Source organism: Spinacia oleracea, chromosome 4, assembly GCF_020520425.1.
Source record: "Spinacia oleracea cultivar Varoflay chromosome 4, BTI_SOV_V1, whole genome shotgun sequence".
NCBI lineage: Eukaryota > Viridiplantae > Streptophyta > Magnoliopsida > Caryophyllales > Amaranthaceae > Spinacia > Spinacia oleracea.
In genome coordinates this window covers 184,907,053-184,920,148 of record NC_079490.1, presented here as the reverse complement: position 1 = coordinate 184,920,148, position 13,096 = coordinate 184,907,053, and the positions used below count along the sequence as shown (strand labels likewise).

The 13,096-nt window shown below is 32.8% G+C and overlaps 1 protein-coding gene across 1 annotated transcript; it reads right to left on the bottom strand.

Moving 5' to 3' along the window:
• Positions 1-24: 24 nt before the first annotated feature.
• Positions 25-4,471, bottom strand: LOC110804983 (probable N-acetyltransferase HLS1). The gene is made up of 3 exons (XM_022010577.2): positions 4,116-4,471; positions 3,344-3,486; positions 25-1,033 (listed from the first exon to the last, which is right to left on the bottom strand). The coding sequence occupies exons 1-3, from the start codon at positions 4,359-4,361 to the stop codon at positions 130-132; spliced, it is 1,293 nt and encodes a 430-aa protein (XP_021866269.2). The 5' UTR covers positions 4,362-4,471; the 3' UTR covers positions 25-129.
• Between the last annotated feature and the right edge of the window lie 8,625 nt (positions 4,472-13,096).

Genomic DNA, 13,096 nt, shown 5'->3' with positions numbered 1-13,096 from the left:
TTGGGAACCCGACAATTTGTGCAATACCATAAGATAAGCACTATTTACATTCACACTTTGCTTAACTACCCAAAAAAGGGGAGAGCTTTTTCTTTTAAGGGTGGGGGTGGGGGTGGGGTTTGTAAGCAATCAAAAATCTCTTGGATCAACGAAGAGCATTGATGAAGATGATGCAGAAGTAACCCAATCCAACGGTTTAGAATCATCAACATCAACATCAACATCAACATCAACATCACCCCCTTGTTTCTCTGGGACCTTCTTAATAAGCTTCTTCATACACCACAAGTCTTCACTCCATGAGAACCTCTTCCAATGTGGGATAGCCTCACTCACTGGGTCCCATTGTGCCACCTCAGCCACCACGGCCGCACACGCCACGTCATCCCTAGCCATGTTATGTGCAAAGTTACATAGACTCTTCATCAACCCTAATGACCCTTTCCCTTCCATATGAAGGCCATACAAGAAATAGAACCCAAAAGGCTTAAACATGTTTGGTATAGAAGGCACCTTTAGCCAAGGCATATGTGCATCCAAAACTCTACTCCCTAAACAACAAGCCTTTGTTAACTTAGACACACCTTTTAGTTGTAATTGGTATACTTCTTTAGTGTTCCACACACTCATTATAGCAAAGCAAGGTGGAAGAAGCTTCTTTTGAGGATCCCATTTTTGTAAGTACTTTTTGGGCATGCCTAAGAAGGTTCCTAAGTGAAGTTTGCTTGATAATATTGAGTCTATGTCCTTTGGGAAGAGCTCCGACTTGGCGAAGATTCTTCTGTATAAAGACTCGGCTAATAGTCGTGGGATTCGGACGATTGCAGTGCCGGAGTTAACCGGTTTCCGATGAGCATGTACTGGTTGCACCAATACTGTTGGGGAACAAAATTTAGTGTAGTTAAATTTGTAAGTGAATAACTTGATTGAAGCTTCATTAGCACAATCAGTCATCATGTATACGTATTCAGCTCCTTTTCCTTTGCACCATTCCTCCAACTTCTTAATCAACTTTGTAGCAATACCTTTTTGCCTGTTCCAAATAAAGTCAAGGTCAATTTTAATAAAGACACATAAAATCAATGTTGCGTGAACTGAACTGAAATTTAAAATTCCGAAACAAATGAGTCATCATTCAAATCCGGGCATGGGGCTAGCTAGGCGTCACATCAATCGAAGAAGTAGTGTTGTACTACCTCTGTTTCATAAAGTTCTTTACACTTTGGAAAATGTGTCAAAAGTATAAAAACTTTGACTGTAAATTCTCACCATTATATACATTAAAACGTTACACGTAAGATATTGTTAGATTGGTCTCGGGATGTATTTTCATAATATCAAATTTTTATAATTTTTTCACATACGAAATTGGATATATTAGTAGTTAAATATTGCATTGGAGTCTGTGCAAATAGTAACTGTAAAGATCTTTTTGAAACGGAGATAGTATGTACGTAATTAAAATAGGTTAAGTGAATAATAATAAAGTATGGAATATGTGTTAAGAGGATGCTTATATGCTTGATGCATGATTTTAAAAAAAGATATGTGGAATACTAGAGGAAATAAAAAAAGAGAGACATTCACATTCTAGGTAGGTTGAATGATTTCTTGATTATATCGATCGGCGGTTAGATTGAGAATCTATGCTGTGACGAGTGATGATATGATAGGCATAGTAATCACACATGATTAAACAATCTCAAGATACTGCATCTATTGCTTTAGAAAGTGGTTCCATTTTTATATAAAAGATCACTTTTATAAGAATAATTATAAACTTGACCACAAAGATAACCATAAAGTTAATTTCAATTTCTAAGATGATAAAATTAAATGAAGATTATGGATCACTTTTGTAATTAAGAATAAGAATATCGATCTCTAGGACTCTAGATCAGACATGGGTTGACTCCAAATGAATCCACGAACAGTAATTTAATTAAGTATTCTGTATAGAAAACGAAATTGATTTGAAGTTTTAAGTGAATATATCGATCTCCATGTTATGATATGTATCGAATGATGGGATAGGAGTTATGATCTCCATGATACGATCGATCGAGTATCATATATATCTCTATTACATAAGGGAAAACGAGAGGGTTAATATCGTAATCACGCTTTTGGTGTCTCCAGCTTAAAAGACTAAAATACCCTATACAGTTTTCAGTTTTTTTCACTTATAAACCTGATTTGACTGCAAAAAATCTCCCATTTTTCCGTATTTAATAGAGATTTTTAATAGAGACATGTCAAAGTTTGTTATATATGAACTTTATGAACATTTTTTTAGGTGATTAAATGTAATATAACACTATTGGAGTACAAATTTTTTTAATTTTTAAATACCGCACGCATCGCGTGCATGCAATACTAGTAATATATGGTCCAAGCCTTGAGAATAAGCATTTTTACTTTTGAACTTTAACCAACTCACTCACTTATACACAGAGAGTAGAGAGTATTGAAATGGTAAAAAATGCACCCCACATCTTTACATGACATATTTACATGATAGCCTAGATATAGTACTAAGTATTACTCCCTTCGTCCCTTAATACTCGACTTGTTTTGACCGGATACGATTGTCAATGCACAACTTGGACCACCAATTTCTTTAACTACATATTATAAAAACTTATAAAAATATTAATATTTGAAAATATATATTAAGCCAATAATATACTATATACTAACATTTGTTTTCATATAATAAAAATAAAATAGGGTCAAAGTGAATTATGTGAATAGTGCAAAAAGTCAAAACAGGTCGAATATTAAGAGAGGGATGGAGTATGAAATGGTTGATATTACACTGAAAGAAAAGAAACAAATTAAAAATAAAATAAATAGTTGGGTTGAAATATTATCAACGTACGGGGTCATGCACACACTTTGTATACACTAGATATAACGGTTATATACACTAGATATAAGATCATACATAGTGCAATAAGAAGTACTCCCTCCGTCTCTTTTTGTTTTTTATATTTGATGTTTTTCACGCGATTTAACGACTATTTAATGTGTATTGAGATTCATCTACTTTTTTATTTAAACAAGAAAAATTACGTTTATTTATAATGTTTTCACTTTTATCAAAAATCTGACATTGGAAAAATGAGAAATATTTAATGTCCAATGGATTTAATTGGTTAAAATAATATTTGGGCACAAATTTTGATAAAATATTAATACATTATGTGACAATATAAAAAGAAATGTAAAGAACAAAATGAAACGCCCAAAATAGAATACGTAAAAAACAAAAAGAGACGGAGGGAGTATAAGATTTGAAGATATGTAGTAGGTAATAAATAAATAAAAATAAATGAATTACCTGTGGATGGGAGAGACTCGTAAGCCCAAAATGTAAGCAAGGTTTACATAAACAGGTAGATCATTTCCAACCTTGTTTCCCTTACTGACAGTTTTTATGCCTCCTCTTATCACCCCTACTATTTCTCCACCACTTTCAGCAACCTGCACTTCATCATATCAACAACAAATTAAACCCCACAATTAATATTATTAGACACTATGTACTCTTACCGACTCATATTATTACTACAATATAGGCCGAGGCGGGACCCCTTTAAAAAGCCTCAGGGTCATCGACTCATATTATTACTATAATTGCATGTACGTACTATGGGCGTGTTCGGCGGTAGCTTTTGAGGTAGCGGGTAGCGTTTTGACCGAGTCAAGACGCTACTTGTAAAATTTATAAGTGTTTGGCGAGGTAGCGATTTAGGTAGCGGTTAGCGGTAGAGGTAGCGGTTGAGTAGCTTTTATCAAACGTTAAAATTAGTAGCGTTTAAGGTAGCGGGTAGCGTTTGACAAATTTATAATAAAGTAATAAAGTTTTAAATAATATTTCACCTTTTATTTTATTTTATAATATCAACCGCTACTTTTACCGAACACTCATATCAGTTACCCGCTACCTTTGACAGCTAACCGTTACCCGCTACTCCAACCGTTACCCGCTACTGAACCGCTACCCGCTACCGCTACTTTTGCCGAACAGGGCCTATATATATCTCCGTTTAAAAATGATATTTAAGTGAGAAAACGTACATTATGCATGTATTGTGTAGGTAAATACGTACCATCATGATGCGAGTAGGAAAATGGCGAATTCTAGCAAAAGGGTCACCCAAGAGGTGAGTGATGAGGGAAGGCTGGGCATGGCCATGGCCATGGCTATGTTGTTGCTGCCCAAACTCACATTGTCTCTCCATTTCCTCCACTTCTTCACTATCTCTCTCCTCAATATACTCTCTAATATTAACAATATCAATCTTTCTTGTTAACTCTTCATCACCTACTCCTACTATTTTTATTTTTAGTGACATCTTTTCTTTTTCCGACTCAAAAAGATGACTCAAAAAGATATATGAAGAATGAATAGATATCAAGTGATGAACATGAACTTGTGTGGTGGTGACATTTGTGCAAAATCTCAACTCCTTTATAGAAGTATACAATTTTGGAGGGACAAGAGGGGTATCACTGCATGATATGGACTATACATTATTTTAATCACAACTCTCGTTTACTTATGCTAATGCTAATGGGACCTTTTTTTTTTTTTTTTTTTTGGTTGGAGGCCCCAAATATATACTTCGTCCGTCTTTTAATATTCGCAACGTTTGGACTTTTGCCACTATTCATATAATCTACTTTGACTATTCGTAGTATTTTTTATATAAGATAAAACATAGTTATGTGGGATCTTGTTAGATTCATCTCAATGTGTATTTTCAAAATATCAACTTTTTATAATTTTTGCATAAAGAGAATTTAAGATATAAATGATCAAAGTTGTGCATTGGCATGCGTGAAACTAACAAACGTTGCGAGTATTAAAAGACGGAGGAAGTATTGTGCTAAGCTTCTAATCATGCATTTTTATACGGACTAACTTCTTTTTTTTTAACTGTTAAGACTTAGGGCTTGTTTGGTTGACATAGGAATTTATTTTCTATAGGAAGTTGTAATTCAAGGGAAATTACTTCCCTAAGGGAATTTTCTTAATTTGTTTGGTTGACAACATGGGAACTAGAAATTCCCATGAATTTTGATTGACCAAGGGAGCTAGGTACTGTAATTAACTTCCCATGTTTTGTAGGAATTCCAACTTCCCATGAATTCCAACTTCCTCCATTTTTACTTTTTTATGTCAACCAAACAACTACACTATCTATAAATTCCCATGAATTTTCACTTCCCCTATTTTTAATTGTCATTTTATTTGACGTTGGCATGGTAAATGACTTTCGGCTTTCTTATTGACATTTGACTCTTCGATACTCAAACATTAAAAAAGCTGGTTATTACGAATGGTTTTTAATTAGTAAATGGCTTTCCATTTACTAATACACCAAACAATAAAAATCAAGTCTTTAATTACTATCATTTGAATGTTGGCTTTTGATTTTTCCTTCTACATATATATCGTTTCTTTAATTTATTTGTCATTTCTTAATACGGATGATGAAGTACTACTAGTAGTTTATTTTTTTTTATTTTTTTTAACTAATAAAAAAAAACCAAATTAATCAGGCTCTCTAACAAAAGTAGCATGAGAAAACCCTCTTAAATTACATTAGTATATTGTCAATTCAATAAAGGTCATTAATTTAATAAAACATACTATAGACAGTAAAACAAAATAGTACAAAATGGAAGAAGCAATATAGTTGGGTTAGTCCAAAGTAGTCAATCAAATGTAAGAATAGGTATAGACCGAATAGCAAACAAGGCCGACATGGATAGAATACAAGGATTTAAGAATCGAGGAGCAAGAATGCAACATGATGTGATATTAATTATACTTAGCTTTCTCCTTAAATTTGAAAATGATTGATAAGATATGGTCTCAATTATTGTCGTCTTGTCTTAACTTTAAATTAATTCCCTAACCCTTTTGCTTTTCTCATGTGGCCTTTGGCTTTTGCGCAGCCAATTAATTAATTTCTAGTAATTAACTCAGCTAATTAAGTAAATTAACTCCCCCGCGACGGCTTATTTGGACTCTATCATACTAATTCCCTTTTAAAATGATCGATCTTTACACTTTCTGTTTTAGTCTGTTTCATAATTTATTTTACATTTTGCTTTATTCTATTTTTGGACATAAAAAATTACTACCTTATACTACCTCCGTTTCAGAAAGTTTTTTACATTCACTATTTGCACAGACTCTAATACAATATTTAACTACTAATATATCTAATTTCGTATGTGGAAAAATTATAAAATGTTGATATTCTGAAAATACATAACGAAACTAATCTAACAAAATCATATATGTAACGTTTTGATGTATATTATATTGAGAATTTACGGTCAAAGTTTTCATACGTTGGGCACATATTCCAAAGCGTAAAGAACTTTCAGAAACAGAGGTAGTACATCCTTCTTACCCTCACAATATTTACAATTTTCTACTCTTTCTCTTACTTTCTTCATTTTTTTTTTCACAAATTCTTATTTACATGGGGTGTACGATAAATATTGTACACCAAAGTTAAAGTTGACGTAAAATGCTTAAAAGTTATCCTTATACATATAAAAGTTATCTACTTTTTATTAACGGATTTTTCATGAAATACCCCCGAATTTTGGCGTAATTCACCAAATGCCCCTCGACTTTCAGAAATTCACCAAATGCCCCTCACAAATGACTTAATACCCAAAATACCCTTACTAATAATGCGCCGTTAGTCCTCCGTTAACCTAATTTTCAAATTCACCAAATACCCCTATTTTAATACTTATTTCACCAAATACCCTTATTCAGAAACTTAATTCACCAAATACCAATAACTTAAAATTACTCATTTTGATGCTCAACGACTAGTTTTTGTGTTTGAAAATTAGCCGTTGCTTATTGTTTGCTTATAAATACTCTTTTTCTGACGGTTTATTGTAGTTTTCCTATTATTTTGTTAATTTCATATCATTTTTGTCATGAGTTTTCTTTCAAAATCATCATCCACACCAATGAGTCCACATATGTAAGAGTCCCAAATAAATTTTGTTATCATGGGAGAAAATTTGACATCCGAATATCTGATACAACACTCAATCTGAAGCTCCGGTACAACACTAAAACAGAAAACACTCCTAAAAACACCTCAAAACGTCGCAACTCTTCAAGAAAATAGCTACTTCTTTTGTACCTTATTCTTTATGTGACCAATTAATTATATTTACCACGCAATCGGAAGGTATTCCTTTTTCAATATGGGAAATATCTTTAACATATGCAAACAGATTAAAAATAAAGCTCTTATTAATTTTATTCTAACGCATATGTTCCAGCTACCTCGGCTTCTATTGCTTCCATGCCACATATTTAACGTTAACTCCCTTTTGTCTCCTGTCTCTACTGCCTCCAAACATCTTTCTTCAATCTCCTAACTTTCTCTCAACCTTACAGTCGAGGCATAAAGGTTTTCCCACTTTTCTTTTGAGCTAGGTCCTATTGACATGGTCAGATTTATGGACAAATGTCTATTTTTGGATTTGAGGGAACAAGAAAAAAAAATGAAACTAAGGTATGTTCCAAAGCTCATGAACCAGTGAAAAAACATGAATCTTGGCACAAAGATTTGCCTCCAAACTCAAGATTTTCACATCATGAATCCAAGTTGAAATCGAGGTTGTGATAAAAATGTATGTGTTATTGAACTTGATTTCTTAGTTTCTTTACCATTCGGACAATAAGAAAATTAAGGTGTTAGCTTTAGATTGATTACTTCAGCTTCACTTACATAAGATCCCTTTGAAAATGGGGTTTTTTGGCCTTTTGCTCAGCTAAAGTGCATTGTCTTTACTGGATGAGGCCTGAACTTATTGGATCATAATTGAAACTTACTGAGTGTTGTATCGGAGCCTCAGATGGAAATTTCCTCCCATAATATTAGAAATTGTTTGGGACTCTTACATATGTGGATTCATGGGTGTGGATGATGATTTTGAAAGAAAACTCATGACAAAAATGATATGAAATTAACAAAACAATAGAAAAACTACAATAAATAGTCAGAAAAGGGGTTTTTATAAGCAAACAATAAGCAACGGCTAATTTTCAAACATAAAAACTAGCCGCTGAGCATCAAAATGGGTAATTTTAAGTTATGTGTATTTGGTGAATTAAGTTTCAGAATAGGGGTATTATATGAAATAAGTAATAAAATAGGGGTATTTGGTGAATTTAAAAATTAGGCTAACGGAGGACTAACGGCGCGTCATTAGTAAGGGTATTTTGGGTATTAAGTCATTTGTGAGGGGCATTTGGTGAATTTCTGAAAGTCGAGGGGCATTTGGTGAATTACGCCATAATTCGGGGGTATTTCATGAAAAATCCGTTTTATTAATAAAAAATTTCATTCTAATAAAAAACATTTCTTCAAAATCACTAATAATGTATAAAATTAATCATTTAACACTTTAAAACGTTTATTTATTAACTTCTTTTTAATAATATAAAAGTTAGAGAAAAATGAGTAAAAGTTAAAGAAAATTAGGTAAAAGTTATATTGGTGCACAATAAATTTATTGTACACCTTGTGCATGCAAGACCTTTTGTTTTTTTTTTCCTACACCCATCCACCTTTTACACATTTCTCTTACTTTGTCCATATTTTATTATATTCAACCAACTTTTCTACTTTTATCATGCAAACATTAACCATAAAGGTTTTTATAAACGGAGGTGGTATCATTTTAATTGGTATTTTAATTTATTGTTTTAAGATGCATGGTAACATAATTAATTAAAGGTATAATAGTTAAGCATCGATAATATTTCTTGGGTAATTAACAAACACAAGGAGATTGATACTAACAAAAAGAAAGGATACGGAAGATTAATTATACAAAATGGGGAATGTTGGACCATCCTAGCGACTTAAGCTATACAGCCAATTATTAGCCAAATGCCATGCATATCTCCAATGTACACTATAACCTCTAAGATCACATAGGCATATAGTATATAGTTAGGTACGTATATGGACTTAATTAATCATACGGATTACTTTTTGTAAGGGCTACTATCAGGGGCGGATGCATAGTGTAAACTGGGTAGACATTCGGGCGGATGCATAGTGTAAACTGGGTAGACAATGTCTACCCAATTTTTTAATCGAAAAATCATTTTAATAGGCTGAGTTTTAAAAAAAAAGACAAAAATTTGTTAAATCTAGGAGTCGAACCCTTACTAACCACTCTAGCATCTTGCCTGTATGTTTCTATGTTGCATATTAAATATATAAACCTTATTTTAGTTTGCCAAGTATTTAAAATTCCAATTTTTTCCTTTTTTCGGGGATGATACGTCATATTCTCATCTGATTTTAATTTCTACTTCGTATATTTTTAAACTTTTGTTGTTATTTGCTTATATAACACGGAATACTCCGTATACATTTATCTTGTATAATATTTAAAATCTTAGAATTTATAAAATAAGAGTGAACGGTGAAATCTGTAAATTTTATGTAAACATTGTGATTAGTACTCCGCAAATTGAATTGTTATTTTCATTGTATCTTTTTTTTAAAAAAAAATTGTAGTTTTTATTTCTTTTAAAAGTGTTTACCCTGTTTTAAAATCCTGGATACGCCACTGGCTACTATATACAAAGTATTATATTTATATCATCGTTATCAACACAAGTTAATGGTGAAAAACTCACCTTCTAATTTAAAGGTCATATGGTCGAGCCGACTCAAATATAGATTTGTATAATTAGACTAGTTAACCTGTGAACGTGTTAATTCAGTAGGGTGTGTGTGAAATTTAATCGGGGTTTCAAAAGTAAATCGAATGAAGATGTAAAAATCCCATCAAATAAAACATTGGCCAAAATAAATTAAAGAGTGCGCATGCAATTTGGTATCCACGTACGTTGTACTTTGTGGCCATATCACATTTTTTTTAATTATGTAAATATACTTTCTAATTTTCATTTAAAAATATGATTTTTTTACTAAATTATGATCTTAAAAATAATCATAAAAATATTAAAATAAAAAAATGAGAGGCGGCTGGTTGTCTGCATTATAAATGCTAAAGGAGCGGTTATGAATAAAAAGTAAAAATGCATTGTTATGTCAAATAATTGGTGCACTTGAATCGAATGATGCCACCAAATGTTTTTATTTAATTCATTAACATGCACCAAAGATTATATTGTCATGTGATGTAATTATCCCACCATAATTAACCCCTCCAACATAACCACAACTTTAATTAAGCACCCATTATATACACTTATGAAAAGAGCCAATCCTTGGGAATTCGATCTCATGTGTGTAAAGGAAAATGGTCCTTACATTTAAAAAAGATACTCCAACAATCTAACATACTAATATAAGGTTTGTGATCTACCTACTTTTTACGGGTATTATTAATATACTTCGTATAATTTAGAATTGAATTCCGTCTACATAATTTTTTACTATTTCTACAGAAAAGTAGAAACATAGTGTTCCGGGGTTGAAACGATGGAAGGAGCGTCCTTGATGTCTTGAGTTCCGATCACGTACGGTGCCTGCAAGATGAACTCCGGGCCAAGGGGGGGTCCCCGAGGCGGAGCCTCCGACGCTCAAGTCAGTACAATTGATGTATAAAATGAGGTGTTTAGGGGAGAGAGAGTAGGGTAGCTTCTCTAGGGTTAGAGAATGGCCCCTTTACCTTGCCCTTTGAGGGGTATATATAGTGCCTTTGTTGGGCCTTTGAGGCCTTGTAAGGGATATTGGGCTTGAGTGGATTTTATTGGCTTTTAGGTTAAAATGGTGGGCCCATTTTAACACCCCAACACATAGTATTATATTGATGCTTAATCGTTGAGGAATTACTTACATAATTTATTCTTTGTAACTTTCTCTACACAAAGTTTTGTTTAAAAAATAAATAAATAGTATGATGATTAATCGAAACCATTGCAAATCCACACTATTGAGTCTTGAGTGAATGGAATGTACTTTAGTTTTGTCCTTAATTGGTATTGTGATGGAGTAGAGCCCACTCTATTTTAGGTATATTGATAAATGATTATGCTAATTTGGACTCAAGTGATAAAGATAATCGATAAATAAGTATATCTTTAAATATAATAACGATGTTACGAATTAAATAAAGATTTTGTTATAATTGGGAGGTAACGATCGAGTTAATAACGAGGTATCATTAGTGATTAGCCTACCAATTATTTGTTGGTTCAGTGTTGATTGGGGCTGAACTTGGTAGGAAGAACCCGTGTTTGATCCCCCGCAACAATAATTGGGAGGGGAATGAAACCTAACCACCCAGAACTCGACCCGAATCCGGATTAGCCCTAAGGGTGAACCGGATGCTAACACCAAAAATAAAATAAAATTAGTGATTAGCCTACAAGTTTTCACGGCTCTCAATTATTTCTAACTCTTTTTTGCTATATCTTTCCGCCTATCTCTATCAAAAGTAGTCCCATTCTAAAAAGGTTGTAAGATTTTTCATATCCAATTACACTACAACGAAATACTATTTTTGCCACTTACAAAATGGAAAGTACAATATCGGATAACTATATCAAACTCTTAATTACATTTAGTGTATAATAAATATAGTAAGGCGGATGTTAAGTTATCTTACAATCTTTAAAAGTTATTCCGATATAATGAAAAAGTTATTTATTTTTAGTGATAATTTTTTTTAATGAAGAGTATCCCTCTAGAATTACTCAAAGTATAAGTAACTACTACGTATATAACTCTTTAAAAATTTTATACATAAAAAAAGTACTTCATACTAAAAAAGGTAATAAACGTATGATAAAAGTTATCAAAAATTAGGTAAAATTTTCTCCAATATATAATAAATTTATGGTATAACGGGTGCTCATGCAAAAGAATTATTAATTTTAAAATAATATTGCGATATTACTTGGAGGATCATTTGTGGTATTATTGTAGATATTTAAACTTGGAAGGTACATGGGAAATGCCAATACGGCCACTTGTTTAGAGATGTTGAAAGCCGTACATGATGATTGATCAAGGTTGTATGTTGTGGGCCGTAGAAGGTTGAAGACACATCAATCATACACAATTATCAAGACAACGTGATAAATTAAATAAAATAAAATATTTTAAAAAGAGATTATAAGAATTAAGAAGTGAGTAGTGTACTTAAAGATGGTTGTGGCCCGGCTGGGCCATGGGCCTAAACGGGTCGGCCCACGACAAGTCCGCGCTGTATCGGGTGGCCGTGTCAAAAAGTTCTAAACAGGGCCTAGGCTCACAGGTTTTTGTGTCGGGTCGGGCCGTCGTGCCTAAGCCTAATTTATTAAATTTAGCATATTTTGTCGTGTCGAGTCGTGTCGTACCTTGTCGTCTCTTTTCCAAAAAAGACCAGACCAAACCCGGCCCACAACTTCGTGCTTATGTCGGGCCGTGCTTATTTCGTGCCTGTGCGGGATTGGGATTTTTTCGTGTCATGTCGGGCCGGTCCAGGATCATCTTTGGTGTATTAGTGTATGAATTAGTGAAGTGAGTTCGGCCACAAATCACAAATGAGTGAACGACTGCGTTAAGAATCATAGTCGATGAGATCAGTAATAATGTTTGATGAAATTGATGTTACATACTTTGTCTCACCATTGTCAGTTGCTATTTTATCCTTCAATCACCATGGACTAGTGCACATTTATGCCCCACTTCAGATTTTCTCCTTTTTGCTAGTTTATAAAGACGATTCTTCATATAGGAACTTTATTACTACATATCTACCAATTTTATGATTTTGATTTTTGCACAAATGTTTATGTCATATATATAGTACATGTGTAAATGAGATGAATGAGTGAATATGAATAATTATATTTATTGGTATCGAAGATTCGAAGTAGTAGATAGGAAGATACGACAAAGTACAAGTGCAAGTTGATTACTAGAAAGATTTCACAAAAAAGAGATTAGTACAATATGAACTTGGCACATCAATAGATCATACAATATTACATACTACACTCATACATTCATACTTGTGGTTGTGGGTTTAAACATTCATTTCTTTAGATTAATCTTCGACTTTA